The sequence below is a fragment of the Chaetodon auriga genome, chromosome 9 (assembly GCF_051107435.1).
Source record: "Chaetodon auriga isolate fChaAug3 chromosome 9, fChaAug3.hap1, whole genome shotgun sequence".
NCBI classification, from domain to species: Eukaryota; Metazoa; Chordata; class Actinopteri; order Chaetodontiformes; family Chaetodontidae; genus Chaetodon; species Chaetodon auriga.
Window position 1 is genome coordinate 7899201 of NC_135082.1, and position 25492 is coordinate 7924692.

General features: G+C 41.6%; 3 protein-coding genes across 5 annotated transcripts; 2 read left to right on the top strand and 1 right to left on the bottom strand.

The window, feature by feature from the left end:
• The first annotated feature begins 10408 nt into the window (after positions 1 to 10408).
• Positions 10409 to 12760, top strand: smim19 (small integral membrane protein 19). The gene is made up of 3 exons (XM_076738988.1): positions 10409 to 10683; positions 11083 to 11207; positions 11590 to 12760. The coding sequence occupies exons 1-3, from the start codon at positions 10550 to 10552 to the stop codon at positions 11646 to 11648; spliced, it is 318 nt and encodes a 105-aa protein (XP_076595103.1). The 5' UTR covers positions 10409 to 10549; the 3' UTR covers positions 11649 to 12760.
• A 65-nt stretch (positions 12761 to 12825) lies between these two features.
• Positions 12826 to 20663, bottom strand: pld7 (phospholipase D family, member 7). 2 transcript variants are annotated; one of them, XM_076738983.1, is made up of 12 exons: positions 20354 to 20663; positions 19693 to 19800; positions 17596 to 18555; positions 17187 to 17374; positions 16822 to 17002; positions 16600 to 16714; positions 16338 to 16465; positions 16051 to 16254; positions 15753 to 15892; positions 15215 to 15380; positions 15014 to 15113; positions 12826 to 14496 (listed from the first exon to the last, which is right to left on the bottom strand). In XM_076738983.1, exons 1-12 carry the CDS (start codon positions 20477 to 20479, stop codon positions 14294 to 14296), a joined length of 2619 nt encoding a protein of 872 aa, XP_076595098.1. In that variant the 5' UTR covers positions 20480 to 20663; the 3' UTR covers positions 12826 to 14293. The 2 variants fall into 2 exon arrangements, with proteins under 2 accessions (XP_076595098.1, XP_076595100.1); XM_076738985.1 differs by lacking the exon at positions 20354 to 20663 and adding an exon at positions 20031 to 20284.
• Positions 20664 to 20827: 164 nt separating this feature from the next.
• Positions 20828 to 25184, top strand: gpr137 (G protein-coupled receptor 137). 2 transcript variants are annotated; one of them, XM_076738987.1, is made up of 8 exons: positions 20828 to 21090; positions 21629 to 22071; positions 22290 to 22339; positions 22471 to 22711; positions 23240 to 23389; positions 23558 to 23683; positions 23804 to 23922; positions 24065 to 25184. In XM_076738987.1, the coding sequence occupies exons 2-8, from the start codon at positions 21691 to 21693 to the stop codon at positions 24159 to 24161; spliced, it is 1164 nt and encodes a 387-aa protein (XP_076595102.1). In that variant the 5' UTR covers positions 20828 to 21090; positions 21629 to 21690; the 3' UTR covers positions 24162 to 25184. The 2 variants fall into 2 exon arrangements, with proteins under 2 accessions (XP_076595102.1, XP_076595101.1); XM_076738986.1 differs by having other exon boundaries at positions 20830 to 20891.
• The last annotated feature ends 308 nt before the right edge of the window (positions 25185 to 25492 follow it).

Consider the following 25492-nt stretch of genomic DNA (forward strand, 5'->3'; position numbering starts at 1 on the left):
ATGTGAATATTAAGTTTCTTCTTTGGTGTTTTCTTTTCATTATTTGGTACATTAAAGCCCCTTTGTGTAGAATTTGAAAAAATCTTACTTTGACAATTTGCACTTGGATTAAAAAAGACACTGTGGCAGACCACAAAACACAGCAACTCACAGATCTGACCCAGGGACAGTGAAATACACCAGTTTTCCACAGGATTGTCTCATCTGTTAAACAGTAACTTACGCCATCAGAATAACTTCAAAGATGATTTTCATCAAATATACAGTCTACTCTGAGGGGCTTTAACTGCATTTAAACATTCATGCTTATGAGTTATTTGCCAAGCTTAATGTCATCTTGATACTTGTGGATAATGTTGTATAGACATGAGGAAATGCTGCTGTCTCTGTGAACTGTAAGCTTGTAAATACAATATCCTCCTGAGACCCAGCCTATTCATTTGTGTCCTCTGTAGTGGACATTTGGTTTGGTCTATATCTTTTGACTCATTCAAGCTACCCAACTCCTGTCCTGGTGTGCTCAGTAGAGGACATCCTGGCCTTTCCAATAATATCATGTGTTTGGGTGGAATGAGGGGAACTTTGTCTTGATGCTGAGACAAAATGGAGACTGCAGCAAAATGCAAATGCCAGGAAAAGAGAAAAGATAAGTCAAATATTGATAAAATATTGTTTTGTTTTGTTTTGTTTTTTTAACTATGGTAATCATATATTCTTGTTTATGAACATGTCAGGAATCATAAAATTGGAGTCAGAGTTCAGTTAAACTTTTTGTTCGGAAAAACAATAGCAATGTTATAAATGTTTAATAATGTCAGGCCAAATGTTCAGTTTCATTTAAAAAATGGATCGACATTCTTGTTTTCTTGTCAGCCTATTATGATTTCGTTGTGTTATGGTAAAATCGTTCTGTTAGTCCACTACAGTGGACATGCTGTAAAATCTAAAATAAAAATATTTTTACAAAATTCTAAATTGTGAGTTGTTGTTTTAGTGCCAAAGAGGCAGGAAATCATACACAAAAAAAATAATTTGAAAGATACTTTTTTCCTTGGTTCTCAGGAGGATATGAATACATTTATAACACTTGTTAACATTGTCTAAATCTATACTGATGAAAAATAAATTTGTTGTAGTAAGGATTTGGTGTCCAGGTGACTGAGTGGTTAAAACAGTCACCTCATGGCAGGGAGGGCTTAGATATAAGTCTGTCCGCCTGGAGCCCCTCTCAGTCTAATTTGCATGTTTCCTCTGTGTGTAGGTTTTCTCTGGTATGTCACACCAGCTAAAGACATGCAGGTTAAGTGAAATAGAAACGCTAAATTGTCTGTAGCTGTAGGTATGACTGACATTTTCTATCTATATGTCTTAATCCAGTGATGGAGTCACACTGAGTTTAAAAAAGCCCTTCGCAGCTGTTCTGGCAACACTCTCTGTCATCCTGTCTCTGTCCGTAGTCCATAAGATAGTTAGCAAGCTATATATAGTTGTGTGCTGTGTTTCATTCATGACATGTTTTTAATTTGTATTGTGTTTGTTTGTGGATGTGATTGTGCATTATGCAGCTTTTACCAAAGTATCATGAAACACACATTTGTCACTGGTTTCAAGACTCAGCACACCAGACTGAATGAGCCAGACTCGGCTGATATTCAGGTCATTGTGCTTTAACTTTAAATACAGAATTAAAACTGAAACCGTGATGGTTTGTCTGATGTGCAAAAAAATAACTGCATTTTCAAAAATATGTCTGACAACACATATTTTCATCTTTTTCTTAAAAATGTTTGAGTTTAGTTTTAGGACCTTGGGAGGTGGTAACACGCGCCGGAGCATGTGGTCTGTGTACCGTGCTTTGCCACTTGTCTCTGTCTCATGTGTAAAGTTATTAATTACAGCAATTATGTTTAATGCAGCTTTATGTATTCTGTAGCTGTGAATGAGTAAAACTCTATTTTGGAAAATAAGATAATTTTGAAAAAAAAGAAATAATAAAATAAAAATAGGCCAGTGAGATGCAACAAAGTTGTTTGTGTATATACCATGTAACTGCAGAAAATGAATGATATTCATTGGACCTGATGCTCTGTAAACTTGACAAACTGTTACATCCTGTATGTTTCAATGAGGCTCTGATCCCCTTCTTAGTATTTTCTAATACTAGAGGTGGGTCTGTGTGCACATACACATTATATGCCATGTGCTATATACATATTCATGTGATATATATGATCTACATGTACAGTAAGGTGATTTAGTGCAGCTATTTCAAATGAATTTTGTTGAGCTTAGTAAAAAACTAGAATACTGAGACTTTAGTAAATACTGAGTATTTAGTAAAAAACTAAATACACCAACAGGAATAGTGAGTACAAAGAGCAATAAGACAAACAGTCACAAATGTGGGGGGGGGATAAGTAATATATTAATAATTAAATACAAAAACTGCATATGATAGACTGGAATCAGGTGGAGGGGTGAGGAAAGTGTCTCCCTGCAGGGATCCTGGTGGCTGGAGTTCATTCAGGAGATTCGGTTCACCTGCACACATCAAATGTTTAAGAGTTCTGCCTGTAAGAGCTAAAAAGTCTGGTGGAAGTTAAGACAGGTCTGAAAGAGCAGAGGAGGAGATGCAGTGCCAGCCTGCAGAGTGGAGACCTTCCTCACCTGCTGCTTCTTCTTCTGGTGCCACCCTCAGGCTCAAAGTGTCATTGAAGAAAAGCAAAGTTTTTCCTTCGTCAAACATTTTGTTCTGATGTGAACTGACCATTCCTACCACACATTATATGCCAGAATATACTTTTAGTCCAATCTTTGCTGGTTCATCAGATCTGCTGGGTGAGTTATAACTCTGTTGCACCCCTGCTGGTTGTGTCGTAGGTACTGCAAATGCTATGACACCTGCAACTGACTCACTGTTGAAAAATCTTCACATAGACCACTGAAACTCGTGACACTACTGGCACCTGTTTGTCATCAAAACAATATACTCTAAAATATAAGATAAGAAAAGCAAATAGACATGAATGTCAGCAAGTACAAGGGCTTTGTCTTTTGGTGTCAAGGCTCCGTCTCACTGTCGAACTCATCCTGGATGCAACATCTTCAGAGGGAAGGATCAATAATTAACCCAGGTATATTTAGTCTGTCTGACACCTGACACAGTAGTGCACAAACCCGCCCCCCCCCCCCCCAAAAAAAATAGTGCAACACCCAAGAAGGGAGGAGAGAATGACTGAACTGAGCAAAGTCCTGTAGGTAGAAACCTTAACATTCGGTTTCGGTTCAAATTTTTGTCAGAGTGGTTTGGATATTGGCGGTGAGTGACACATGAGCTTTTCCATTTTGGTGCATTAGAAAAATTTTTATACATATATATGTGTGTGTGTGTGTGTGTGTGTGTGTGTATGTATAGAGGTGAAGTGAAAACGACAACCTGGCAAGTGTACGTGTGTGTGATTGTCAGTGTTTGTGAGTGCAGTTGAGCTGTTGTGTTGTGTAGCCCTTGGCCTGGGTGAGGTTAATCATGAACAACAGTTAAGTTGTTTTTACATTGAGCTTTGCTTTAATGTAACTCTCATAGTGTACCTATTTGTATTAGGAGATACTTTGTATTCTACAGTAATGGTATCATTTTTTTAACCACAGAAATCTATTGTTGAAGTTACTGCTTGTTTTTCCAAAGTTTTGAAAAAATAAGTGTTCTTTTTTCTAAAATAATAATTCAGAAATGTAATAAATGATTATTTATGTATGTATATTCGTGTGTCTTTGTTTTTTTATGTGTCAGCAGGTGATTACAGTAAAAATGGCACAAGGAAAAAGCATCGTTCAGGAGAAAGGCTACACAATTGAAACGGAAACAGAAAGTTGTGTTATAGCCACAAAGGACAATGACAAGTTTTTTATAAAGAAGCTGGAAGTAAGTAGAGAGCTCATTTTTCTTACTTTACAAACAGAATGCTGAAATGGAAAATGACTACAAAGAAAAAAAGTTTACTGATGAAAGAAATCCTGTGAGAGTAGAAACCCATGAAATTCATTCCAAACGCACAGATTTCTCGTTATTTGTGCACATATCTGTTAATTTATGCCTTGTTTATTACTTAATGTCTTGTTCAGATTGAAAAAGCTATCGTGATCCTCAAATAAACACCTGTTTTTAAACAGATTTCCACGAATGCAGAATTAATCTCAAAGATGGAAACCCTCGAGACAACAAGCCATCCTCATGTTGTGAGCATCAATAATTCTTTCAAACGTAAGTCTCCAGAAACCCGCTTCAAATCTAACAGTCTTCTGGAATTAATGCAAAATAAATGAAATTATGAAATTATAAAAGTATCATAACTAAAGTATTAACCTGATGATCGTTTGGAAAGTAATTGTTTTAAATCATGTTTGCAGCTGCCCTGGATTTAGACTGTTTCATGAAACTTGTGTTTTGTATTTGATCTGGGAGAATTATTTCATATATCTTAAAGATGACTCTATGAAATTCTGATGGATTGTCTTTTCCTTTCGTTCTAAAAATGAAGATCAGAACACTTACTATGCAGTGATGGAGTACTGTCAGGGAGGGAGTCTCGCAGAAAACATCAGAGCGAGGAGGGACTCTCTGCAGGAGTTTGAGGTACCTGTGCAATATCTGCTTCACATTTTCATGTGTGTGATACAAATTTACATGCATGACTTTTTTTTAAACTTTTGTCCTTAGCAACTCAAAATAAGAGCATCCCTCTCTTAAACAAACAACTAAAACCATGTGTGACAGCACAAATAGCATAACAATAGCATGAAAAGTGATTTCTGCTACTAGATTTCACCACAGTTGACTCCCAAAGAAGCTCTTTCACAGAGCAAAGGTTCGCATGTGTTCAGGGATGTTTTCCGACTGAAAGCACTGCATACAAGCTGTGACACTTTGGTTTTCTCAATGGCAAAAACAGCAAGGGAACAAAAAAAAAACAAAAAAAACCCCAGAAAAGATTAGTTTTTAAAGAAATTAGATGTTAGTAACTGCATGCGCACACACACACACACACACACACACACACACACACAAACATATGATCTGAATCAAGCTGAGATATCTGCTCTATTTCTCTTCTAGGTACTGAGCTGGATTGTTGAAATCTGTATGGCACTGAAAGCCATCCATGAAAAAGGTTTGCTTCACAGAGCTGTGACACCACAGGTACAGCACACACTCATCCTGCTAAAAAGATCAGTGTGTTTTCACAGAATTTACACATTAACTCTTTCACATCACATCAAGGTGATTTAGACATTAAAAGTATTAAACAGTCATTTCCATTTCTGTCTTCACACACATCCAACTCACACTGAGCTCATTTCTTCCTGTGCCTGAGAATGTTTCTAAATAGAAACAGGAACTTCAAATCATCACTATAGCTATGGCTGAAAAACCAGCCCATAGAAGATGTGTGTGGTGGCGTCCGGCTGACAGAAAACAAAGGGTGCAGGTGTTCATAGAGTCTCAAGAGTCTGGTTCTTTGAGCTAAATGGTAGCTTCAGCCTGCTAACAAGCTTAATGACAGTGACCATGGTTAATTCAGCATGTTCACATGCTAACACTCAGTAATTCAGCCTAAACAGAGTACAGCTGGGGCTGAGGGGAAAGCCATTCATTTTACAATCTAATGAGTAACAAAATACTGAACTGATGAAGATTTTGGCCTGGTGATGGCTCTGCATGACGATAGTCTGTACAAATGTACATATACAAGGATGTTTTTCTATTCTGTATCCTGTATACTTTTATCTCTTTATGCCAGTGTGCTTGCTCTTGTCATATTTGCTATCTATAACCACCAAATTGTCCTGGTGTGGGATCAATAAAGTCTTATCTTATCTTGTCTGTGCCAGTATTTCATGGCAATAAGTAAAGTAACTGCTTCACTGTTTCAAATGTTACTTGGGTGTGATCGAAGGTGCAGTCTGTTAAACTATACATAGTCAAAGGTGCTATCTGGAACAATCGGTTGCTGCCACCTCCTCTATCCTTTCCAGAGTAAACAGAACAGCTGCTAGGTAGCAGGGCTGCAGTTATGTATCGAAAACCGTGAACCCCTGAACTGTAATACAACCACCATATTCTCAATGTACGCTCCTGTCAATGAATATTGTCTTTGCAAAGTCACAGTTTTACCTTTCCCTCTTTTTCAGAACATATTCCTAACCGAATTTGGAACATTGTGCTTGGGTGGATTATGGAAAATGGACAAGAAGTACTGAATACTCCTGCTTTAATTTCAAATATAAACATATAAGGTGTTTATAGGTCTGCAAGATATGCATGAATACATGTTGTTGTTCTTGTTGTTTTTTACACAGCTCAAACAGCAATGAAGTGATTAATTATGTGGCACCAGAGGTCTTCAAAGAGACAACATATGACTTGAAAAGGTACAGATCTTCATAAGTCTGGTAACATTGTCCATTGTCTTCACTTCTTCATCCCTTCAACTTTACATTTAGGTGCCAAAATATTTCTAAATTATTTTTTCAGTGTGTTCAATATGTTGTCCAGCATAGCAGAAGGACGTCCATCCCCTCTCAACAGTGTTTTGTTCTGCTGGCCACAGACACATTTTCACATGAACGCTAATGCTGCTCTGTGTCTGCTGGATGACTGATTACTAAATACAGCCCATAATAAGTCTGTAATACAGAGTTGCTCTGTCACTATTCACTTCTTTTGACACTTTTCTGTCCCTCAGTGGCTAAAAATCAATTTATGCAGCTTTAAGTATTTCACAAGGTTGTTTATGATATTTTTTGTGACTGTTCATTCAAAGCCAGCAACATCTGTCGCTCCATTATAGACACCTCAGTAGTCATTTTCTTATTGTTTCTGTAATAATAATAATAATAATAATAATAATAATAATAATAATAATAATAATAATAATGATACTTTCTTCATTTGTAGTGAAACTTGGTCAGTGGGATGCATACTCTATGAGCTCTGTACTCAGACATTAGCGGTAAGTTACCCAGAATGCATGTCATCAAAAATGAGGGGAATCCAAAAAAAATCTGCATGCTAAGATGCTATCATGACAATGCTAAAAGCCAAAGTTTAGCAGGTATAATGTTTATCATGATGAGTATCTTAGTTCAGCATGTTAGCAACCTCACATCTGCCACTTAGCACTAAACAGAAGCTACAGCTCAGCCTGACAAACTGAAGTTTTGATCAGATGAAAAGTCAGCGGATCAACAGTTATTACACTTCATCCTGAGGACATGAATGTGAACTGAAATATTATTTGTATTATTGTTTATCATGATTAACATAGCTCAGGAGATCAAATTTGATCTCATGCAACTTTGACAAAAAACAGCATTTTACCAACATTTTGATTCTGACCAGTTCAACCCAGTACTATGACGTTTTAACAATACTTCTTCTCCAGTTCTCTGCAGAGAACACAGTCGATCTCATCCCCAAGATTATATCTGGTCCTAACCCATGTCTCAAAGGCCAGTGGTCACCAGAGTTTCATGAACTCTTTGATGACATATTGAATAGAAACCCTGACTCAAGACCTACAGCCTGTGAGATTTTGGAACGTCCAATTACTTTAAGATGTCTCATAAAAAAGGTTTGACACTTTATAAAATTAGTGCATTTAGAGCCTCACTATCGCAGATCTAATCTTCCTGAAATATGACTAAAATCCTTGTCATCTGGAACCTCTGTGTCCATCTCTGATGATGACCTTTTTTTTTTTTTTTTTTGTTAGAGCAAAACAACCATAGACCACCTTCAGACTCAGCTGAACAAGCTTAGAGCCGTGGCAGATAATTTGGAACGTGTGCACCAGAACGCCACCATCGGCAGTCTGACGGGAGGCGTGATCGGAGCCGTGGGAGGGATCACATCCATAGTGGGCATTGCTCTGGCCCCCTTCACTTTGGGAACCTCGCTTGTTGTCACTGCCATTGGAGCTGGAGTGGGTGTGACTGGTGGGGTCACTGCAGGTGTCTCAAACATGGCAAACATGGTCAACCAGTCCTCTGATCGCAAAACTGTTCACAGCATCATTAAAGGGTTTGATGAGAAATTTAAAGCTGTAGCCCTCTGGCACCAGGAGATTAGCAGCACTTTAGAGGCAATCAGCAAATGTCAGTCAGCTGATCAACTTGACGAGGGCAGCAATTTCAATGCAGGAAACAAAGCAAGGTTTGGCGCAAGGGCAGGAAAGAGCATCGCTGAACTGTGTCAGCTGCTTCGAGTGGTAAGCATTGGCAGAGTAGTAGCACAGGCATCCAAGGCAGTACGTGTGGCAGCAGCAGCAACCGGTGTGCTTTCTGCTTTATTTATGGCAGCAGACGTCTTCTTTGTTGCGATGGACGCTAAAGAGCTACACCGCATGAGGCAGACAGGGCCACAGGCTGAAGCACATTCTGACATCATGAAATTTGTCAAATCTGTCAGGCAGGCTGGAAACGAGCTGCAGGAAGTTTTGGATGAGTTCAAACATGTAATGTCTGTCATCCCTTCACTTGAGGATGAGAAAGAGTTAGAATGGCAAGACATGGAATGAAGGCAGACCAGAGGTTAGATTAAGCATCCTGTTTGTGTGCCTGATGCTGCTGTTTGAGGTTTTGTCCTTAACATGAGTTCCTAGATCCTAGATAAATGAAAGTCAGATGTTATCACAACTCACTATTTTGACATAGAAAAATCATCAAAAAAATGATCCGGTGGAGGTACCTGCTGTATAATGATGAACTATATCACAAAACTTTTGAACTTTTATTGGACTGTTTGTCAGTAATAATTGTTTTCATTACAGTACTCATTGAAGAAATGTTGAAGGTTAAAAACTGTATCGATGATTCATGAGGTTTCACACAGCTAGATGCCTGAAAAACTGCACATTTATTGTTAAAATTATTATTCTTCTGCACCACAAATGAGACACAGCAACACTTTGCTGCCACTTCATTTATTGTAAATCAACTGCCAGTTGCTCACCATGTACAGGACAATCTGACAGATCTCAGGTTCAATGATTTTAAATTTAACAGTCACAAATAATGACCTTGTTCTAATCTGGTAGTCATATGTCATAAATAGTCATACATCATATGTACATTGCTTTGGATAAAAGCATCTGCCAAATGACAAATTGTAATTGTAATCTGGTGGTAGCTTCATGGTTGCTGGCAATGTGAATATTAAGTTTCTTCTTTGGTGTTTTCTTTTCATTATTTGGTACATTAAAGCCCCTTTGTGTAGAATTTGAAAAAATCTTACTTTGACAACTTGCACTTGGATTAAAAAAGACACTGTGGCAGACCACAATACACACAGCAACTCACAGATCTGTCCCAGGGACAGTGAAATGCACCAGTTTTCCACAGGATTGTCTCATCTGTTAAACAGTAACTTATGCCATCATAATAACTTCAAAGATGATTTTCATCAAATATACAGTCTACTCTGAGGGGCTTCATCTACATTTAAACATTCATGCTTATGAGCTTAAGCCAAGCTTAATGTCATCTTGATACTTCTAGATAATGTTATATAGACATGAGGAAATGCTGCTGTCTCCCTTGTAAGCTTGTAAGTACAATATGATTACATTTATAACACTTGTTAACATTGTCTAAATCTATACTGATGAAAAATAAATGCAAGTTGTAATAAGGATTTGGTGTCCAGGTGACTGAGTGGTTAAAACGGTCACCTCATGGCAGGGAGGGCTTCAGTATAAGTCTGTCCGCCTGGAGCCCCTCTCAGTCTAATTTGCATGTTTCCTCTGTGTGTAGGTTTTCTCTGGTATGTCACACCAGCTAAAGACATGCAGGTTAAGTGAAATGGAAAAGCTAAACTGTCTGTAACTGTAGGTATGACTGTCATTTTCTATCTATATGTCTTAATCCTGTGATGGAGTCACACTGAGTTTAATAAAGCCCTTCGCACCTGTTCTGGCAACACTCTCTGTCACTCCTGTCTCTGTCCGTAGTCCATAAGATAGTTAGCAAGCTATACATATTTGTGTGCTGTGTTTCATTCATGACATGTTTTTAATTTGTATTGTGTTTGTTTGTGGATATGATTGTGCATTATGCAGCTTTTACCAAAGTATCATGAAACACACATATGTCACTGGTTTCAAGACTCAGCGCACCAGACTGAATGAGCCAGACTCGGCTGATATTCAGGTCATTGTGTTTTAACTTTAAATATAGAATTAAAACTGAAACCGTGATGGTTTGTCTGACGTGCAAAAAGATAACTGCATTTTCAAAAATATGTGACAACACATATTTTCATCTTTTTCTTAAAAATGTTTGAGTTTAGTTTTAGGACCTTGGGAGGCGGTAACACGCGCCGGAGCGTGTGGTCTCCCTAGAAACAGGAAAGGAGAAGAAGAAGAGGGCGGATGTGACGTCATTGTGTTTACATGGCTCCGTTGATTCGCAAATTAACGGGAGCTTAGAAAGTGGATTTAATAGAATTGCTCTTTGAATTCACACATTTACCAGCAGATTTTGGGCTATTTCGATGGGTGCTCACGGGGTTTTGGGGAATGAGCCCGAGTCTATTGACTACTCTGTGCACGAAGCCTGGAATGAGGCCACCAATGTCTACCTGCTGGTTATCCTGGTCAGCTTCGGCCTGCTGATGTACGCCAGAAAGTAAGGACAGTTTGAGTCAACCCTTCTCTCTACCACTTACAATAGGCTTACAATAGGTAGGCGTGCAACACAGGCGTGTGATTCAGTCAGAGCTCGCCCTCTCTCAAAGCATTAAACAATCCGCCATACTCCATTGAAAAATGACGCATTTTAATATTGTCTTGGTTAGATGGTAATGGGCATATCTCATGTGGCATTAATTTATTAATAAAACGATTTTGAGGGATATTGTGGCTAAATCGGTTCACATTATAGTCCATTATGTGTTTTGCATTTGTGCCAATTTTTGCAATTATTTCTGTCCTTTACTGTCAGAAATAAATAATGATATTCTATAAAATCAATATGGCTCAAACGCATTGCTGCCATTCTCATTGTCTCTGTCCACTTCTAATTTAGAAACAAGAGGAAGATCATGCGTATCTTCACTCTGCCTCCTACCGTCGGCAGCAGTCCGGAGCCCAACTTCTACGACAGCCTGCAGAAGGTCCGCCTGCGACAGCAGCTGGAGATGTACTCTCTGGGTGAGCATTAGTGGAGCTCTGCATGGTACAAAAACAAACACAGCTTGGACCGTGCACTGACACTTTTGCCCACTGAACTGTTGACAGTAGGATCTTGGCATAGTTTTGGATATTTGAAGCTTTTTTATTTTAATTACCACTACATAAAGTCTAACTTCATGCATGCATATTGAGTCTTAAAATCTGAAGTGTACCTTTCATCCTTTCCTACTCTAGACAGCAGAGAAGGAACTGGTTCTGCGAAATGTTTTCAACACGTTGTGTTTTGGTTATGCTTCAGGCAGTGCACTCATGTGAACACTTCAAGACTGACAAATGCTTCTGATGGCCTAGATTGTGAGCAGTCTAATTAGGCACCTGTGTCTTCTGTCCTGTCTTTCAGCCAGGAAGTTTGAGCAACAGCAGGGCCAGACAGACAGTGTGCAGCTCTCCATGGAATGAGAGCAGGAGGGAGCTCATCCCTCTCTGTCAGCAAACACTCTTGCATCTTCAGGCCCTCTGCACATGGATAGGAAAGGACTCGGATGGCTGTCATGATCAGCCAGCTTTAAAAGCAGCTACTCCTATCCTGGTTCAATTCACCCTCTGTTGTCTCTTCTTCGTCTGCAACACATGGAGTGGGTACAGCTGGATGGACGGAGAAGCCAAGAGCGAAGGGGAGTGTTGCATCTCGCAGGTCTCCTATATGGCATTCAGCAGTGACTCTTAAGTTGAGCAGTGATAAATATTTAGCTGCAGTAGTTGTCACTGAGACATCGTCAGTATGGTGTGAGATTTTTGAAAAAGACAAGTCGACCATGAAGAATTTCTTGCACATAGAACAGAATATTGTCCTTTTACATTTAACATAGTTTGTAGTTGGTTTCCATTTGTTTTTTTTGCTTGTTTTTTAAAATGTTTTTTTTGTCAGCTAGGTACTAAAATTGAAAGTCTAAAATGTGAAAATAAAGGCACATAAACCTAAAACAGCACATAAACACACACATAAACAAGTCAGCACGTCTTGATGATCACAACTGGGCTAACTTGAGCCTCATCTGAGTTTTTTTGTGGCTAATAAAAAAAATCACGTTTTCATCCAACTAGCTTTTACCTTAAGAAAGTTTCTCTGCTCACTTCAAGTCAGTTTGCAAATAATTTAATTTTTATTTGTGTTTTACAGTGACCAAACTTGATTGGAATCAGATATGTATTAACTTTATGGGGGAAAAAAACAAACATTTGAGGCACGTTATTATGCCAAGCAGAGCATTTTTATTTGCTTTAAAACATTTCTGGGGGAGGTCTTTGATGTATCCAGTACTCTGGTTCATACTTGCAACACTACTAACATTATCTTCGGCCTGAGCTGTACCTTTTGTTAAGTACTAATTACAAATGTTGCATGCTAACATGCTGAGCTAGGATGGTGAACATTATGCCTGTTTAATACTAGCATTTAATTTTTTATTGTGATCATGTTAGCATGTAGCTCAAAGCACCGCTATGTCCAAATACATTCTTACAGGGCTGCTAGCATGGCTACCATAAATAAAATCCCTTTCACCACTGGACCTCTGTGGTGTCAGAGACAGATGTCTTAAAACCAGCACTACTACACCAAAACTAACCATGTGGCCGGACAACAGGAGGGCTAAAAGTTTGGATGCTTAAAACCATCACGAGTCCTTCACTAAGGGGTGTCCAACTCATTTTGTAGTATGTAAGAACCTGTCAAAGATCATCAACCATGGAGCAGTAACCTGCTCTGTTGGCCAGGGACCAACCAAAATGATCCCGGTTTCATCCTGAATAATGAAGTTGAAGAATTTTAACTGATGCAACATGTCCACAGATAACAGAAACAAGACATGGAACAGACAAGCATACAATAGATGACCCTAGTCATAAAGTAATGGAGACAATACAGACATTTCATTCATTATCAATACAGTAAAACAGATGCCAGAGAAGAAAAATACATAAAGATGAATCAAGTAGAATTATCACCTTACATCCAAGTCTCTTTACTCATGTAATAAATGTTGTGAAGACTTTGAAGGAATTTAATAAAAGAACTGGCTGAAAAAGGACTGATAGAGAGCTTCATCACAGGGAGCAACAACAATCACCTGAAGCTCAATATCAGCAGAACCAATGAGCGTCTGGTGACTACAATACCTTAAATATGGATGTTGCTAATAAGAAGCTACAAAGTGTAAAGCATGGATGCTTCACACACGTTCAACCAGCAGCACAGAAAATCTGTACAATCAGCAGAGTTTGAAGGTGGACACCCAAGATTAGAGTCAGCAATTCAGCATCTGACCAAATGTGAAATATGGTCACCATTTCTCCTCCTTTGCACAACATCATGATGTCACAGTGAAGTCTGGGACTTCCTGTCATAATTAGTGCATGAGTTCTTGAGTTATGCTGTTTCTGTGTGGTCACGGTGACCTTTGACCACCAAATTCTCATCAGTTCATCTTTGAACATTTGTGCCAAATTTGAAGAAATTCCCTCAAGTTCCTGAGATGATGTGGTCACAAGAATTGGACGGATAAAAACAAAGCGTGCTCTCTTTGATTTAAGAGTTGTTTTCTGACTGTTGTGCTACACATTCAAATCAGTTAGGAATGGAAAACTTACTTTATTTACAGTGATCTTATGTGTTGGACTGATCATTACACACAAACATGAGCAGCTGATAGTGTCAGCAGTGTAAACATGGCCATGGTGTTTGCACCTCTTTGGAAATGTTTTACTTCCTGCATGACTTTATTAAAGCTCGGCACCAGGAAAATATACAAAATGCTCCAGGCATAAAATAAATTGTACAATGCAAATTCCCTCACGTCTTAATTCATGTAAGACCTTTGTCTGAACAATACAGAGTATAAAAATAAGACGTTTTGAAACTAAATATAAAAATGCAATTATGTACAAATAAAGAGGCAGCCAATCAGGAAACAGCAATGAAACATACAATATTCATTCACACATTACAGCAAGCGGATTCTGCAGAAGTAAAATAGAATTCAAGTGGCGGGAGCAAGGCAAGATGCTCATCTACAATGCAAAGTTCTTTATTGGGCAACAAACCCTCAGTGTGGGCCACGAGGACAGACCTCCACATCGTCAACAGGGAGCGTGCTGGCATACTGGGATGTCCAGTCTCTGAGGAAAAGCTCCTTTGCTTGGCTCTGCAGTGTCTCTTGGCCTTTTGTAACCTCAGAGCCAGTCTGGTTCACCACCAAGCCCACACCAGCTGTCTGGGTGAAGTAGTTCTCCGACCAGTTGGACGTCCCTGTGAACACCGAAACAGTCGAACGTGTAAGACATCTGACATTTTGGAGAGATTTCTACTCTCACCACCACATAAGGACATATCTATTAACGCTAAAAAGCTAGAAGGCAGTCATGTTAGCTGCATGTAACAGTGGATATGATGGTCTTCCCACATTGTGCAGAGAAGGATTAGTTACTTCCTCACATTTGGAATTGTTTTATGGCTCTATAAAATGACAGGGTTATAATTCAATAACACCAACCTTTGCAGACCTGCAGCTAAAACCCTGAGCTGCCAAAAGCAGATGAAAGCAAAATGTTGTCACAGACTTGGGAGACTGTTTCCCTCTCTGAACAAAGCACTGTATTTGAAGCTAATTATATGTTGTGTGCGAAATAATCCACAAAATATGCAAAACTAAAACTATACTAAGTACAGTGTTCGAGTAAATGAAGTTTTTCCACCTCTGAACCTGTCACAGTGGATTTGAAGTGTCAGAGCAGTTCTGAAAATGCAGTAAGCAGTAACAGCATACCTATATAGACCACTCTGTCTGTCACCATGTACTTGGCATGATTGACTCGAGCAAAGGGAATCTTCATCTGCTCTGCTGTTGAAGGCACTGTGAAGATTTTCTGCACAGAAACAAAAGACATTAATTTAGGATGCATCTACCTTCTTCTAAGGCTGCTGTATCTGAGTCATTGTTGTCAGGGAATAAAATCTCCCAACATACCACATCAATGTCACATTTCAGTGGATGTCTGTTGAGCACCAGCAGGGACTGCAGGAAGGTGAACATGGAGGCAGGTGAGTGCTTCCAGCAGCTCATCAGGAGACGAACCTGTACATCTCTGGTGCAGGCAGCAGCACGCAGGGCCGAGTCAATGGCAGGCCAGAACCTGAGAGAGAGACCGACACGTAGGTTGAACTCTTCGGCAGGGAACGCTGAGGACTGATCAGCATTCATTCATTCATTCAGCAGAGCATTTTAACGAGAAAACCTCCAGTCAGCAGGTGAATCTTACAGAAGCTTTGTCGGTCAATCAAGGTCCTGTGTGACTGTTGATTCAATAAATATCCTAACTAGTCTGTATCTATTTGAAAGACATCATGAAGGGCATTATTTGATACTGTAAACGCTGTATCTGATCAAGAAATTTAAATAATATAAGATACAGCGATTTAACACATTATTTTGGGGGAATTTGTGCTTGACATGTGCCATGTGACTAAACATTGGTGGGTCTCTGCGAGTTGAACTGGCTCGTCACCTGAGTGGCTCTGTGAACTCAGACAGAGGAAGATAGTCCATGACAGAGATGGAAATGAATTTCTGGGCATCGCTGATGACAGATAAGATGGTGGAGAGATCGTCTGAGCGGCCGCGGGCTGAGATCTGCGGAGGGGCGCTCTGCAGGAAAACAGATGTCACACAGGAGCAAAGAATCATGGGAGAAACCAGAGAGGTTTACATAATATAAACACGTCTGTATCAGCCTTTAGAGATGCACAGTAATCAAAACTAAAAAACACACTCTTCCTCTGCTTACAGAATAGATCTGAACTTACAGACAGGTAGACCTGAGCAGGCACCCCATTGAACTTCAGGCGCAGGGGATTCTGGGAGCTGGACAGGGCAGAGAGACGAGCAGGCCAGTACAGTGGCAGGGAGGCGTTGTTCGCACCACCAAGGCTCCAGTACACCCCGAAGATGCGAAAGGCGTCCTGAGCCAGGCAGCTGCAGTCCTCCACCAACAGGCCGACCTCTTTCACCTTGGTTCAACAGAGCACACGGGACGCGTTAAACCTGTCACAGCCACAACTACATCTGGAAATGCCCATTTTTCTCTCCGTACCTGACTTAGAGAGCGCCAGTCCATGTTAGCACTGCCCAAGTAGAAGTGCTTTTGATCCACCACCCACAGCTTGGTGTGGACAATGCCTCCAGTTACAGCGTTGAGGTCTACCTCTCTTACTTCTGCACCTGGGGGGGGGGGGGAGCACACACAAACAATGACAATACAGCGAGATAATGAAAATCTGGTCAGGGAAATGGCAAGAAAAAAACACAACAGAGAAGAAACACAATGTGCTCGACGCTGTCAGGCCATGATGTACCTGCTGCTGCCAATTCTGCCGTATCTTGGGTTGAGGTCTGAGGGCTGTTGACGGCAATCTGGAGTTTCACACCTTTGGATTCAAGCTGATTAAGTTTCTCAAAGACCATTCTTCCCTACAAAATATATGGAAATAATATCATAGACTTCAGAAGCTCAAAAGATTCGCATGTAATCACTTGATATGCTGCATCACGAGACCAAGGCATGATGCTGAACTAACCTGAGAATCGGTGGAGTCAGTGAGCTCCAAATCGCTGCCTCGCAGTGTGAAGTAGAAAGCAGCGATATGGACCGAGCTGTTGGCCTTGTCGAGCAGATGCAGCCAGCTGTCTGCGATGCTCTGCCTGGACGAGGGAGAAGACTCGTAGAGACCCACAGGGATGCTCTCCACCAGATGCACTCTGACAAAGGAAGAGGGAAACTACAGCTACAACCACTGACACACCAAACAGAATCCAGTCAGAGCTGTTCAAGTTCTGAGTTCTGATAAGGTAGATTTTACAAAGTCTTATTTTGTAAGAGTAAACTACTCAAAAGAACAAAAGTGATCAGAATCAGATAAATCAACACTGATCATCTTCTTACCGACAATCAGTGCTGCAAGGCTCTGGCACAAAGCCAAAGCCCTCGAGCATGTGCAGTTCCAGCTGAGCCGTGAGCTGAACTACAGACATGGGAAGCCCGTAGTGCCAAACATGCTGCCCAAACCCCCCGAGAAGCAGCAAGACGGTGGGCAGGAAGCAGAAGAGGCCAAAACTGGAGCATCCAGAGCTCTGCAAAATGAGACGAGTGCAATTTGAACTTGTAAACAAATCGATAAATGTTTTGATCATTGCTTTGACAAGAGTCTGAGTCAGTTCAGGATTGTGCTGCATGCCTAAGCTGTTACAGGGCCACAGGGTGTGGTGAATTCCTTGTTCTATGACTGACTCTGTTGAAGCCACCAAGGAAACAGTACGACTGAGATCAGTGCATGCAGAACGACATGACCCACCTTAGTTGACTTGGCTGAGCTGGCTTTAGCAGGCTTCTGTGGTGCTACAGGAGACACTGACTCATCAACACGAGCTCTTTTCTTTGCAAGGTTCGAAGACTCCGACTGGCTTCTAAGTGGTTCGTGATGCTCCTTCACCTCTGTTGAATCGTAGTCTTCAGACTTTTCATCTGCCAGGTCATCCTCACATTCAGCATCTGACGAAGATCTGCTGTCCTTTAATTCAAGTATGTTCATTGGCTCCGTCTCCCACGGTGGCTCTTCGTCCATAATGGCCTCCTCTTGGCTAGCTTCTGCTCTATGAGGGATCTCTGCTGACTTTTCAGCATCTCCAGAGGCAGTGACGCTAAGCCTGCTTTTAACTGCAACATCAGACTTCTCTTCTGTGTCTTCTGGTGGCTTATGGCTGATGGAGCCTTCATGTGGAAGGTGCGATATGGGGGCCGGTATGGCCTCAGCTTCCATTTCAAATGGTTTTCTATCGTCTCGCTCTGACCCCTGCTCTGGTCTGAGGGCAGGCCTGGGGCTTACAGTCATAGGAGGGCAGTACACAGACTCAGACAAACTCCAGCTCTTGGGTGTAGTAATTAGGGAACTATGGGCTGCCGCAGAGACTTGTTCTGTACTGGCAAACGGAGAAGGGGCATCAAAACCGATTTTGGGGGTGCGGACTGTTGGCAGGGGGAGGGCTCTGACATCGGGTGTCTTGGATTTCGAAGCCTCCACACTTCCACTTGCAGGTTTCTCGAGAGGCTGAGCTAAGTGGACAGTGGCGTCTTTTTTGGGATGAGGCAGCTCCGTGTTCTGGCTCACACCGGTGGGTCGTTTATGGAAAGTAGGGATTCGGGAGACGGGTTTCCCACCTTTGCGGTTCATGTCTTCTTTCTCCTCGAGCTCTCTTTTTGCAATCTTGTTGTCGTCCCAGAGACGATCCAGCACAACACTACAATGCTTCAGTTCCTGAGGAAGACAGAACTTCATCAATCATTCATCTATAGCGCCTCTCTCACCATATGCACATGAGTTTTAATCCAGTGACTCTGAATAGCCTCATGACAACACCCTGTGTTGCATGTAACACCAAAAACACCAATAAACAATATCAACAATACTTTAACACTGTACATTACCTTGAGAGGCGTCTGTAGCACTGCAATAGCTAGAACAGCCACACCCATTCAAATGAGCTACCTCACCTGTCTGATCCTCCCCAGCGTGGCCACCGCAGACTATTTAACATGTCATGGATGCCAATATTTGTTTATGAACATGACACGAGTGTTATAAAAGATTCCAGATCACAATGACACTTTTTGTGAATATGGTGACCATGGCAACCATCTGTCAATGTTCAACTAGATAGTACAATTAGAGCAGATAGTAGTTAATAGAATAGAGGGTGGTTCATCAGGGCATGGCCGGTCATATTTCGGCATCAATTCTACAGGATGTATTGTAGTCCTCCCTTGAACAATGAATACTGATATGTCACGCAAATTGCCAGCAGTGTATAATTTACTTCATATCACATGCAAATGCAAATGAACGTCTCCATCCTGTTTTAATGTTTTAATTCTCCACCAAACCACCAATTGATATCAACAATGGTTAAAAATCAAATCATTGTATATTAGCCACATTTTTGACATGAAGCGGGACATTTCATAGTTGAAAAATAAACTGTGTAATGTAACAAAGGATGGAACTTTGGCATTTATGTACAGCAATATCTTCCTTCCCTAATAAAGCCACAAACATTGATTTTGACATTGTCTCAAAACTCAGGTGTTGGTTGAGCTCTCCTGTTTGCATGTAAGTAAATAAATAATTCACACGCTTAATACAGAAATCGGCTTTACTTCTCTACACGCAGGCTAAAGGAGATTAAAACACAGCCTGACAGTATTTCCTGGTGATGATCACACGCTGCACAGTCACAAAGCTGGTTTCTCTCACCACATGGCTGTTTAAATAAGAGTTGCGCCACGCCCAGGCACCCTTCTGTGGACAGCTAGCTGTGCTTTTCCGGCCTAAACAAAACATCTAACAGCGAGAGGTGTGTGCTGTTTGGGTTTCTGTGGGTCAATTATAGCCTACCGCCGCATCTGTCTCCTCAGCAGTTTCCTCCTCCAGCTCAGCCGGGGGACTTTGATCGGTCTCCATCACTTGGCTCTGCACAGACTCAGAATCTGACTCATCTGACTCCTGACAGGACAAAATCGGTTAACAGTCAACAAGAAGGAAACAACACAGTATTAAAGCATCATTTAGAAATTCCACAATAAAAGACTTAAGGACATGTGCATAGGCTGTTCTCTTCCTCTGCGCCGTGCAAATGTCAAAAGTCAATAAAAATATATAAAGAGCAAACGTTTTATCACCCGAACACCGTCTGTGAGACAAAGAAATAACTATATAACTAAACAATAACTTACCATGGAGGTGCAGTAACTTGGTAACGTTAGGTGTTAAGTTTCAGCCGAGCACAGCGGTTCACGCTCGCGGTGCAGTAATTAGCTCCAACAGTTATGCTAACAAGCTAAGTCAGTATTACAAACGTTCACGCGCTAATAGCAGTAACTAAGCGACAGTTCATGGCGGGCTGCTTCCTATTAAACCCTTCCTCGAGTATTTTTTCTCGGGTTAGCCAGCTAACGTCGCTGGCCTAGACGATGGCGAGCAAGCTACGTGGCCGACAGCGAAGTTTTCAGCAGTGGAGGAAGAGGAGGCGGAAAAGCTGAGTAATAAAAATACCCACCACGTACGTAGTCCTCCCGTGCGGGCGGGTCGACCTTCTCCGTGGAGCCGGTGTTGGGTCCTGTAACTCTGCCTCACTTTCCTGAATGGGGTGGATACTTTTTCTGGATCGCAGTACCATCGGCATCTTGTACCACTTTAATAATGCAGCAGGCTTCGTCACACGAGATTAACGGACGGACCAGGACGTGAGGAGCAGGCACGTTTACTTGCTATTCTGGTGTGAGCCCCCTCTGACACACGGCTATTGCCGAGCTACGGTAGACGAAACGTGCATTGAACAGCTGCTAGTGTTATCAAAATGCGTTTCCCCGTGACCCAAGAACGACCAGGACGTTTACGCTGGTTTGAACACGCCGTCAGTCTCAAGATAAGTAAACAGCAAATTGAAGAAACCGCGATTTCCTATCATCGCTGATTGGCCGTTGGAATCGAAACAGCGGCTCCGCCTATCAGACGTTACGCAGATGACAATGCGGAAACGAGGGATTACCGTTGTCTGATGCGTACCTTCGAGCTCGATGTGGACTTGTTATAAGGTCTGTTATCATTGTTATTATCGTTAAAAAATAACTGACAGCTTAAACATTTGATGATACTGTGGACAAATAAAGCACAACGGAGCGACAGCACGAATTAGGGGACGTCCACATCAGTTAATTTTAAGTTATTTTAGCCGCTGAAGAGAAGCATTGAACGGAAGGCGACCGGTTGTTTATGTCTGAAGCAAAAATGAAGGTAAAGACACTTCGAGTTAGTTAGCTGAGTTTATGACTTTCAAAGGTTGCGAAGAATACACAGGGAGCAGGGAAACCTGTGTAGTATGTGGTCTGCTGTTGTATTGCTGTATGATAAGTTATGGCGGTAAAGTTTGACGTAGTATGGAAATCATAAGTCATTGTAATCATGTCGTGCGATTGTTGTTACATTGTCATTAAAGATGACTGACGGATCTGATGTGAAAGTGAAAGTTACTGTCTGACTTCTCTTCACCGTCCAGTCCAGAGTGAAGATTAACGACTAGATAGCTTCATATGGAGTTTACCAGATCTGATTCTCTGAGGTTTATAATTTATATACAAACATACAGTATCATGTCAGCATAAATATCAGATGAAAACTTAAACATTGCCCACAAATGTGTATGGTTTCACATCATATATTGTCCAGCCACATCAGTGTTAACATGTTCTACATTTGTCTGAGAGAGTTCTTTTCTTGACCGACCTGTTGTGACTTTGGTTCTGCCTCCATGTCTCCCATGTAACCCCCTCAGGCTGAGAGGAGAAGCAGTTTCTCTGTGATGATGGACTGTTAGTTCGACCTGTCAGTTCTCTGATGGAAGCTCCAGTCAGAGCTGCACCTCCTCCCAACTCCTCCACCCCATCTCCCCCGATCCCCCTGCGCCCGGCCGTCGCCCCCTCAGTCCAGCTTGGCTTCACAATCCTCTACACCACGCTGTACGCCGGACTGTTCCTGGTGGTGTATGTCCAGCTCTGGCTTCTCTACCTCTACAGACACAAAAGATGGAGCTACCAGAGTGTCTTTCTGTTCCTCTGCCTGCTCTGGGCTGCCCTTCGCACCACCCTGTTCTCCTTTTACTTCTGTAATGCTCTGGAGGCCAACCACCTACCCGTGGCAGTGTACTGGCTGCTCTACTGCTTCCCTGTCTGTCTGCAGTTCTTCACTCTCAGCCTTATTAACCTGTATTTCACCCAGGTAAGACTAATGAGAAGGGCTTATTCACTTGATGCTAGGATACAGCTGTAAGGATATAGCTATAGGATATAGCTGTAAGGTGCAGTAGCTGTTAAATGAAGCCATAGGTCACTCTATAGAAACCGAAAACAAGATCCTTCTTAAATGCTTCTTTTGTGTCATTCTTAATGTCTGATTTTTCTGCTGACTCTGCTTCTTTTGTCTCTCTTGAACCACAGGTGGTGCTCAAAGTGAGAGAGATTTATAGCTCAGAAGTGGACAGAGGACTGTAAGTTTCCATCTACAGTAAAGAAAAAAGCCCTTTTAGCATTTAGCATGATACTGTTTCAAGCTTTGAGCCTCAGATACACAGTATGACTTCAAATCCATTCATCGTCCTGGCTTCCATGTCCTCCTCAGGTGGCTGGCACGGTGCATGTACGGCACACTGAGCGCCTTGTTCCTCTCTGCCAATGTGGTCTGTGCGGCTCTCGGGGACAGAGGTGCTAATGTTGGGTCAGGGGAGCTGACCTGGAATCTGGTCCTGGTTCGAGTTCTTGTCAATGACTTGCTCTTCATCCTGGATGCGGTGTTGCTGGCCGCCTTGCTTTTGCTTCTGACCAGACACTCACGCTCCACCAGCCCCTACCTGATCAGCAAGGTGTGCTTAGCATCAGTCTGGGAAATGACCCGATGTAAAATATCAAAATACATACAAGTTAAAGGGTCTCTGTGTCGATTTTACACATCCAGATTAGTTTACTTCTTGTGATAAGTCCTTCTCAGCCTGTGGAAACAGTTGTATAATGCCTTCTGTGGCTCTGCAGAAGCTTTGTGGAGTCTGACAAAATTAACATGATGACATCACTATGACAGCATCGGGGTTATCTCAGCTCAGCTCACATTAATACAGAACTTACAGAGTGGACGTGTGCAGTTTAAAAGACTTGTGTCTAACGGGCCTTAGGGAGGGTCCAGTGAAAGGTCATATTGAGTTGCATTATGGGAATCATAGGATCCAGCATTTTTGACCAATACAAGAGACTGAAAGTCAGGATATCTGTGTCTGCTGCATCTGTTGTGAGCATTCAGTACACATCACTGCAGCACCTCTTTAAACATAAGCTACTTCTTACCCTCCTCTGTACTTTTGAGGCTAATAGTGCCTTTTGCTTTTTTACCTGGCCAGGGGACCACAGTGTGCCGCACAGCTGCACTGGGAGCAGCAGTGATCTTGTTGTTTGCCAGTCGAGCCTGCTACAACCTGACGGTCCTTGTTCTGTCTCAGAGCCACCGCGTGGAGTCATTCAACTTTGACTGGTACAACGTCTCTGACCAGGTAATCATCAATTGCTAAAGTTGAAGCACTCTGAGCCAGTGTAACACACTGCTTGGTTCAAGCTGACAGTAATGGTTGTCAGTATTTTCATATCTCAAACATTGATAATCGTGGCCAGTAACACTGCTGCTACAGTACATGATAACCCTCTTGTGTGTTTCTTTGTAGGCTGACTTGCGTAGCGAGCTGGGCGACAGGGGCTACCTAGCCTTCGGCGCCATCCTCCTCATATGGGAGCTGCTCCCGACCAGCTTACTCATCCTCATTTTCAGAGTGCGAAGGCCTACTCAAGAGGTACTTAGCACATCTGACACAAAGTAGACCAAGAGTCAACTTAATAAAGAAATGTAGAAATGAAACACAGGGTCTGTATTGCTGAAGCAGTGGAACCTGTGTTTTTTCTGGTTTTCACAGACCAGCAGCATGGCCGTCAACAACCGGGCCCTACCTCGTCCATATTTCTTTGATGACCCCCAAGGCAGCGATGAGGATGCGCCTGTCCCATGGGCACGCGGTTCACATCCACACACCAGGTACTGTCATTAAAATCGTGTTAGACTCACACATTCCAACATTTCACAGACCAAACCAGTACTCGATCCTACCATAGCAGATTCCTCAAATGCTGCACAGCAGGCACAGCTCCCATCTGTTGCTCTTCTCACGCTGTTTCAGCTGGTACGGGTCAGAGACCGCTCCTCTGCTGTTCACCACCAATCCTCCAGACCAGAGCCACCAGCACCATTCATTCTACTCCACCCCCCAGAACTGACAGACTCCTCATTGCTATCAAGGCTGTCGTGTCCTCCACCACGTTCATCTCAAAGGACAAACCACACACAGCTAGCTACCAGCCAGTAGCAAACCCCTCTGCCAGCAGTTTTTGCACTGAAAATCTCAGGAAGTCATCACCAAATAGTGGATATGCACCTTCTAGTTTTTGAACAGAGACTATATTTAGCTCTTTCTTAGCTCAAAGGGAACAAAGTTGGTGGGAAAAGCCCAGCAGACATGACATTATGCTCAGTGATCTCCTTATAAAGGTTAAGCTGAGATTTAGTCACAATTGGTTAGCTTGTTGTTGCTTTCTGTAGATATGTCCATTTGTCCCATTGTTGATACCAGCTAAACTGACTCATTCTTAAAAATGGCACATTTTGCTTCATTAGCATTCCTCATTAAATGAATTCTTTATACAGTGTAGCTCGGCAACCGCTGGTAACAACTATTGATGATACTAATTTGCAGTTTCGTGAAGACAGTACCTTTTCTCTTATATGTCAAGTGTATAGGAAATTGACTAAAACACAAATGATCAGTCTCTTTTCGTTTCTTTGAGACCAGTATTTTCTTGTGATAAATTTAATAAATAATTCCACACCAGCAGTTTGTCTTTTCTGTTGTCAGACTGAATAACCAATGCAGGTATTCACATGCTCAGTTGTTCTTTTCGCTTTTGTTTGTTACCTTTTGGGCCACCATCTGCTGTTCTTTTGGTGTCCGTGTCACATTTGCAAAGACTTTCCACAGTTTGAATTCAAATCACAAGCTGAATTTTAAGTTGATTTCGATTTTTATTTTCTTGCTGTGTAATTGTATTTTGATGCAAGTTTAACTTATTTTATGACTGTGGTTCTACCTTTAATTGTATGTAAGAAAAATCAAGTGTTACTGGTCTGTATGTCGTCACTGGGATGAGTCTTCCTCATAGTGAGTCACTGGCCTGTGACTTTGGCTTAACCACATGACTGACATGTTCTGTGTGATGAACAAACCAATAAAAACATCAAAATGAGCTTGTCCAGTCTGTTGCTAAGCAGAAAATGTACGCAGGAAAGAAGTGGGTCACACTGTTTTACTTGTTTTACCCCATCATATCTATGAATATATATCTATACACACACACACACACGCGCATTGGTGAACATCAGATTTACTTATATTTTTGTCTTTTATGTTTCTTGCTTATGTTATTTTTTTTTAGGAAATTCCTCTCCTATAATTACTACCACAACACAGACTCCTATCCAGGAAACTTCCTGGGAAACCACTCGAAAATTACAAATGTGTAAGATAAAGCATTTCTGCATTACTTAGCTGTAA

Bases quoted from the DNA above. Each gene is read 5' to 3' on its own strand.
- smim19 (XM_076738988.1), top strand. From the start codon at position 10,550: ATGGGTGCTCACGGGGTTTTGGGGAATGAGCCCGAGTCTATTGACTAC. The intron at 10,684-11,082 runs GTAAGGACAGTT...CTTCTAATTTAG, and splicing joins CTGCTGATGTACGCCAGAAA to AAACAAGAGGAAGATCATGC. The intron at 11,208-11,589 runs GTGAGCATTAGT...CCTGTCTTTCAG, and splicing joins GCTGGAGATGTACTCTCTGG to CCAGGAAGTTTGAGCAACAG.
- pld7 (XM_076738983.1), bottom strand. From the start codon at position 20,479: ATGCCGATGGTACTGCGATCCAGAAAAAGTATCCACCCCATTCAGGAA. The intron at 15,893-16,050 runs GTAAGTTCAGAT...GTTTTCCTGCAG, and splicing joins CTGCTCAGGTCTACCTGTCT to AGCGCCCCTCCGCAGATCTC. The intron at 15,114-15,214 runs GTATGTTGGGAG...GTTTCTGTGCAG, and splicing joins TGAAATGTGACATTGATGTG to AAAATCTTCACAGTGCCTTC.
- gpr137 (XM_076738987.1), top strand. From the start codon at position 21,691: ATGGAAGCTCCAGTCAGAGCTGCACCTCCTCCCAACTCCTCCACCCCA. The intron at 23,390-23,557 runs GTAATCATCAAT...GTTTCTTTGTAG, and splicing joins GGTACAACGTCTCTGACCAG to GCTGACTTGCGTAGCGAGCT. The intron at 23,684-23,803 runs GTACTTAGCACA...TGGTTTTCACAG, and splicing joins TGCGAAGGCCTACTCAAGAG to ACCAGCAGCATGGCCGTCAA.